The sequence below is a fragment of the Bison bison genome, unplaced genomic scaffold, assembly GCF_000754665.1.
Source record: "Bison bison bison isolate TAMUID 2011002044 unplaced genomic scaffold, Bison_UMD1.0 scf7180017864223, whole genome shotgun sequence".
Lineage (NCBI taxonomy): Eukaryota > Metazoa > Chordata > Mammalia > Artiodactyla > Bovidae > Bison > Bison bison.
Genome location: NW_011494795.1, coordinates 2,980,683 through 2,987,669, shown reverse-complemented (window position 1 = coordinate 2,987,669; position 6,987 = coordinate 2,980,683). Strand labels below are relative to the sequence as shown.

At 59.5% G+C, this 6,987-nt stretch overlaps 1 protein-coding gene across 1 annotated transcript in view; it reads left to right on the top strand.

Annotated features, from left to right (window-relative positions):
* Positions 1-5,404, top strand: part of SDK1 (sidekick cell adhesion molecule 1) — a 478,174-nt gene extending 472,770 nt beyond the window's left edge. Inside the window, exons 47-49 of the mRNA XM_010845804.1 lie at positions 1,713-1,850; positions 4,600-4,720; positions 5,044-5,404. Of these exons, the coding sequence (XP_010844106.1) occupies positions 1,713-1,850; positions 4,600-4,720; positions 5,044-5,404 (620 nt within the window). The remainder of the gene's footprint in view (positions 1-1,712; positions 1,851-4,599; positions 4,721-5,043) is intronic.
* The last annotated feature ends 1,583 nt before the right edge of the window (positions 5,405-6,987 follow it).

Sequence of the window (6,987 nt, the reverse complement as noted above, 5' to 3'; positions counted from 1 at the left end):
TCACGGGGGTTACGGGTCTGGGCCTGATGATTTTCTAGCTCCAAGGTGGTCCTTCCACGCCGCCGAGATTGCAAGCCAGGCTCTAGATGTGGGGGTGGCTGCAGGCCGACCACCTGGAGCCGACTTGAGAAGGGAGCTGGCTGCAGAGACGTTTGGAGGTCGCAAGCCGATTCTGGGCCAGAAACCACGAGCCTTCCTTCCAATCAAGACAAATATGTTCCCCATCCCCGTAGTCACATCTGTTTAAGCTGCTGACTGCGCTTGTTTAAATTGGAAACATCCTTCATCCTTTCCTTGAGTGGGCCTGGAGGGAGGGGAGCATCCATGGGCACCCAGGCCCCGCGCCTCCTGGTCTGGGAGCACCGTGGATTTCAGGGGCGCTTGGTGAGAGGGACAGCCTGGGCACCACTCACTTGTTTAATGAAAAATAGGCAGAAAGGCCAAATCTACCTCTTCTACTTCGTCTTTATGAAGAAACTTGTAAACACACCCCAAAGTAGAGAGAATGGAATAAGGAAGCCCATCACTCCATCCAGCAATTCAGGGTTTGCCTCCCTTGACCACATATAAAAAATTACAAAAAGCAGTTCCAAATGCACAGGGCTTGCAATCGCGCACACGCAGAGGGGGCGGCAGAGGCTGGTTCCTACGTAAGAACACGGCTCCTGGTCCTCGGGGCTGTGGGCACCGTGGTTCACACATCCCTCTGAAATCCAGCTCATGTGTGTCGGATCTAAAGCGCTTCCGCCTGCCAAGGCTTCCTCCCTGGACTGTCACAGTAGCCAGAGAGGACTTCCGTTTGTTCGCAGGGCGCACACACTTCACATCCATCCGCTGAGACCCTTCCGGTGGGTTTCTGCTTCTGGGCGGCAGACCTTGGGGCTTCCGTCCTGTCCCGCACATCCAATGCCCCCAACAGGGAAGCAAGTGGAAGGCACGAGGGGACCCCAGGGCCATCCGGCACCTGGCAAAGAGCGACTCCCATCTCTCTCTCCTTAGTAAACAGAATAAAACATGAGGAAGAAGACAATCCTCCTTCAAAGTAACTCTCAGTTTTGCTGGGGGCACAAAATACATAGAACACAGCCCCAGCTTCCGTGGGTGGGGAGCCCTGGTGCGGCAGAGGAGGCTGACAGGTAGCAGACAGGCCCCCCAGCCGCAGCATGTGAGCAGAGGTTCCTGGGAGGGTGTGGGCGCGTCCAGCTCTCGGCCCAGAGGGGTTGGTCATGGGGCTCCCAGGCTTAGACTGAGGGCAGCCAGGCTCGTGGGCGCAGCACTTGCAGGAGGGGCCAACTTTCCACCCGAGAACTCCCTGCGATGTCAAGGATTCAGCGGGGGTTCTGCTGGCAGGCGGAGGTGGTGAGACCAGGTGGTGGCAGCGGGAACAGGGGCGGCCAGGGGGTTTGCAGGTGTCTCAGGAGAAAGCCCCCATACTGGGAGAGACGAGCAAGGCCGGGCACTTCTGTCCCTCCCTCCCTGTAACCCAGACTACAGATTAAACTGGGAGAATGTAAGTTTGCTGGCCAAGGCCTGGGGTGGGGGCAGCGGGGGCGAGGGGACCCCAGGCCCGAGAGACAGTGGACCCAGAGCTTCTTCTCCGGGAAACCAGTGGATCTGCCCAGGACAACCCAGACCAGGCAGGGGTCCCCCCACCCCGGTCACGGCGGGGACAGATTTTCTGTCCATGTAACCGTGCGCCTGTCGCCCTGCAGCTCAGGTGGAGACGCCCTTCTACGAGCAGTGGTGGTTCCTCCTGGTGATGGCGCTCTCCAGTCTGCTGGTCATCCTGCTGGTGGTGTTCTCGCTGCTGCTGCATGGCCAGAGCAAGAAGTACCGCAACTGCGGCACAGGTGGGGATGCCCCCGCCTCCCCCGGGGACCTGGGGCCGAGACGTCGGGCTTGTCCCTCCTGGGTCTGGGGTGCCCACACCACGCTGCATTTCAGTCCCTAAGACAGGCACACGTCCCTCTGGAGGCAGGAAACCGGGGCTCTGGGCACCGGCGTCTGGCCGGCTCTGCCCTCACACAGGCCACGTGTCCCTTATCCTTCGGCCCCTGATCCTTCGGCCCCTGAGAGTCTGTTCCCATTTCTGCAGCTGCTCAAATGCAGGAGTGGTTTTTAGTATGATTAAAATGTGGAAAGTGGAAGAAGGAAATGGCAACCCACTCCAGTATTCTTGCCGGGAGAATCCCATGGTCCGAGGAGCCTGGTGGGCTACAGTCCATGGGGTCACAAAGAGTCGGACACGACTGAGCGACGGAGCACTCACTGATTGCTGTTTTTATATCATATCTCTTTCCACCCAGAGATTTAAAGGTGTGCTAACTTTAACTGGTAAATTTAAACACATGGATGCAATATGTAAATACTGCTAGGACCTTCAAAAAAAAAAAGGTGGAAAGTGTTCAAGAGATGAGAAATGGCCCCTTCAGTATCACAAGAACAGCCATCGGGGTGCGGCTCAGTTGCCTCGGTGCCACTCAGGATGGTTAGTCGGGTCTGTGGTCCAGCCCTTCTCACGATGGGGCGAGTGCTGCCTGGGCCCGCACCCCGGCTCTGAGCCTTCTGCAGCCTGGGCCCCGTTTTCCCAGCACGGCTGGGCCTGGCGTGGAGCAAGTGCTCAGTGAGTGTCCACAGCCGAGAGAGTCCCCATCACTAGAAAAATGGACAAATGAACGTGGGCAGAGCCGGCCATGGAAGGGCACAGACAGCGTGGCTTGCTTTACAGGAAGGTCAGGAGCAGCCTAATGAATGGATGTTTCTAGAAGGCAGGATGTTGGGTGTTCTTAGTGCAGAAGTACAAACAGGGAGGGAACCTTCCAGGGTGCTGGAAACGGTCCTCTGTGAAAGGGGCCCTCAGATGCCCCGACCGCAGCCCCCAGCACTGTAGTCCCTGCACCAAGAGGGTTAATAAAACCAGGAGGCCCTAAAGTGCCTGCCATTTGCTTCTGTAACGTTGAGCCATTCATTCCTCCAAGAAAGGATTTATTTTTTTCTGTGTAAATTCACTTCTAACAAGTGTTCGTAAATCAGATTTGATTCCTGCGGGATTTACAGTGTATGAATGGCATGTCATTTTCCCGAGTTAATGCTATTACAGAATCCCAGAATCCCACGTCTGGTGCAGAGAAAGTCGCCCTGCCTTCCCTCCTCTCCCTCTCCATCTGGGAAGCAGACCGCAGAGTCCAATCTGACCTGCAGCTTCCAATCCTCAGCCTCACCCTGGAGCGTTCACTTAACATCATCATTAATGCCCAGAAAAAAAGAAAAAAAAAAAAAAAGTTGTCCACCAGAATGTCTCCCTGCCCGCCCAGGAGACACGCAGAGCCCAAACCACTGTGCTGCAGCCTCGTTCCACCCCTCCCAGACGACATGCTCTCTTGTACAAGATCAGACTTCCTCTCTGAGTATAATATTCACCTGCTCGCCTCCCATCAACCCCAACCCCGACGCGCAGGCTACTTCCTCTTTCATCTGCTGCTGTCTGCGTGCTGCTGGCTTTCCCCGTTGCACACAAGCAGAACACCGAGGCGAGCGGAGGGCTGTGGGGTCCCCGGCAGACAGGCTCCTTGGGATAGGAAATGCTGGTGAATTCAACAAAACATGCATGAAGCCCCTGGTGTGTGCTCGGGCAGTGTCCCGGGGGCTGGGACCTCACCAAGAACAAGGTTGTGTGAGCATCCCTGGGTCTGTGCCTCCGAGAGCTCACAGCCTAGCAGGGGAGGCAGACAGGACCGCAGGAAGCCAGCCAGCCAGCTCTCAGGACAAAACGGAGAGGTGGTGACGGGCACCGCATGGAGAAACGACACAGGGAGGAGACCTCAGGGCTCCGGAACGTCCTCTCCAGTCTCACCACCCTTGAGCTGTGATCTGAAGGAGGGGGTGGGGGGAAGGGGCTCCCTGGGCAGGGGCAGGGGGAGATGGGAAGGGCAGGGGAGGCCAGCCTGGGCAGGGGGACAGCAGTGAGGACCAACTCTCATGCTGAGCGAGGCAGGGGCCGCCGGGAGCTCTGCAGTCCCCCTGGTTACTTACGGCTTTGCTTGGCTAGCAGATTGTAGAATCTGCTTTGATATGTACTGATGAACTCATTTTTTAGTGATTTTTAGTTACAGACATTCACAGACATGTGTGACCATCACCACAGTTGGTTCTGGAGCATGTTCATCACTGCAGGAAAAAGACCCTGCACCCTCGAGCCCTCCCCCTTAAATGTTTACCCTCCACTTACTTCCTTGTTCTGACTGGGCCTTTATTGTGACATTTATTGAATATCCTCAATGGTGTAAAAGGTTCATGCACTCTGACTATTCTTTAATAAGACACTGATAAAACAACAACAACAACAACAACTTGATTTTGGCATCAAGGAAAAGAAACACCAAAATGCTAATACCGTTTTGCTCCACGGTTGACGTGTAGCCGTACACCCCAGCCTGACTCCGCCTGCCCTGGGCGCTGACTCGGGTCGCCAGGCCTGGGGCTCGTCCAGCAGGCGGTCCGGAGCACCCTGGGCAGCCTGCCCGGCTGCACGAGGCTCGGGGCTGGACCCCTGACGTCCATTTCCTGACGCGCATCTGCGCCGCCTCCGCCCATATGTAGGTAAGAGCATCTCCAACATGGAGGAGTCCGTGACCCTGGACAACGGAGGGTTTGCCGCCTTGGAGCTAAACAGCCGCCACCTCAACGTCAAGAACACCTTCTCCAAGAAGAATGGGACCAGGTAGGGTTGCAGCACCCACCCCAGGGCCCTCGCCGGCCAGGCCCACGCCCACGAGTCCCCCCGAATCCCAGGGCAGGAGGGCGGGTGCTAGCAATGGTTTAAGGACGTTTCTAGAGATAAAGAGGCAGGTCTCAGGTGTAGGGACCTGGTCTTGGGGAACCTCCGGCCCCTCCGGGCGTCACTGGAAGCTGTGGGCGGCCTGGGAACTGCTTGCGTGGCACCGAAACGGTGCCAGAGGCTGTGCATGGCTTTCCTCTCGACGCAGCCGCGATGAGGCCAGGGGGCGGGCCAGGAGGCGGGGCTGACTGGTGTGCGGTCCCCCAGGTCCCCGCCCGGCCGAGCCCCGGCGGGCTGCACTACTCCGATGAAGACCTCTGCAACAAGTACAACGGCGCCGCGCTGACCGAGAGCGGGGCCCTCCAGGAGAAGCCGGGCGACGCCACGGAGTCCGAGGTGGGTGCCCGCGCCCTGCTGCGGGCTGCGGCCCCTCCCGTCGCCCCGGGGCCCTGCCCTGGTCTCAGCCGCGTCTCCACACACACACAGGCTCGGAGCAGGCAGAGCCGGGACAGAGGGCGCCCCTTCCCGGACGGGGAGGGTCCATGCTCGTCTCTGGTGCGCGAGGCCACCTCCCCGATCAGTCCCTGGTCCAGAGTGGACTTTGGGTTCGCAAACCTCCTTGCTTAGCTCTGCGCTCAGAAAGAGACCTGGCCGACCTGAAGGTCACCAGGGAACGTGGTGGCCTCTGGACCCCCGAGGGGTAACGGGGGCCTGAACCCACCCTACTGGTAGAACCTGGACCCCCGCCCACGCCAGACAGGGGCTTCCCCTCCCGCCAGCCTCCTGTGCGCCAGCGCGGGCTTTGGTCACAGCACCGCTGGGTCAGTTACCGGGGTCACCGGAGCAGGGCGGGAGCCCCGGGACCAGGGAGACCCCGCCCCCGAGGGGTATCAGCCTCCAGCCGTGAGCCCCAGGACCCCGCCCCGCACATCTTGGTGCCTGGGTACTGACTGCTGGGCTGGGCCCGTCCTGGGCAAGGTCTCTGTGTTGGGAGGGGACATTCCCTGGAGGGAGCCGTGGGGGCGCCGTGAGGACCCCCACTTCCACGGGGAAGCCCCTTCCCCACGAGCCCATCTCACAGGAGCGAACCAGCGGACGCAGTTAGGGAGCTTGGCGCCCAGTCCTGACCGCGGGGTTTCAGAGACGCCGCGACAGGGACGAATTCACCAAGCTGTTTGCCAGACACGCAGGCCCACCCCACCGCTTGGCATTCACACTCTAAATCAATATTTAATCTAAAATAAGTCTCACCTTCATTTTGACCTGAGTTTAGGACTGATTGCACCCTCAGGCTCAATTAAACGGCTTCTTTCAAACTGTGGTTTGTGTAGGAGCCCACACGGGCCAGCCCCCAGGCAGGGGGCCCAGTGGCCGGGCCGCTCGGCCTCCATGCTCCGTGGACGCGGGCGCCGGCTGCCCGTCTGCGCCGCAGCCGTGGGCTCCTGGAAGCGGCAAGCCACCCTGCCGGCATGCAGGAGGAGCGCTGTGTCCGCGCGAGGGGCTGTCTGTGGAGGGAAAAGCGAGAACGCTGAGCCCAGCTTCCTGACGAGGAGGCCGCGGCCTTTTCCAGCCACTGGTCCCAAAGACGGCGCGTCGGGAAGGGGTGGGCTGCCGTCCAGCGCTCCCCGGGTCAGCGGTCAGAGGCGGCGCCCGCCCCCACCTTCCTGGGCTCGAAGAGCATCGTGGACGATGCTCACAGCGACCCTGTGCTGCCTCGCGGGCTTTCCAGCTCCACTTGGGCTAAGTGCTGAGTGCTTCCTCAGCCAGGCCTGGAGGCAGGCGGTTCTCGTCCGTGTTCCCAGGACACCCCTAAGGCCGAGGCCACCCCACACATGCACCCTCACCCTCATCTTGCAGGGCCTACTGGCCCCCGCCCTTCCCCTCTTCTCCCACCCAACACCCGGGCCACAGAGGCCATTCCCAGCACTGCCAGGATGGAAATTCATGGATTCTGACTATTTGTTCATAAAAGCATGCTCAAAATGGGTTAAACGCGGGCCAGTCTGTCTGTCCTCTCACACACGGGGGCGTTTTGCGAGTCAGATCCAGCTGATTCGCATGGAGGATCATTAGATGCCTGCGGGCGCCTGGCCTGTACATGCATGTATGCATACACGTGTGCTCTCATGCACACACAGACACGGGGAAGGGGCAGCAAGAAGGGAAGAAGGGAGCAGGTGAGGGTAGGAGGCGAGAGGGATGGGAAGCGC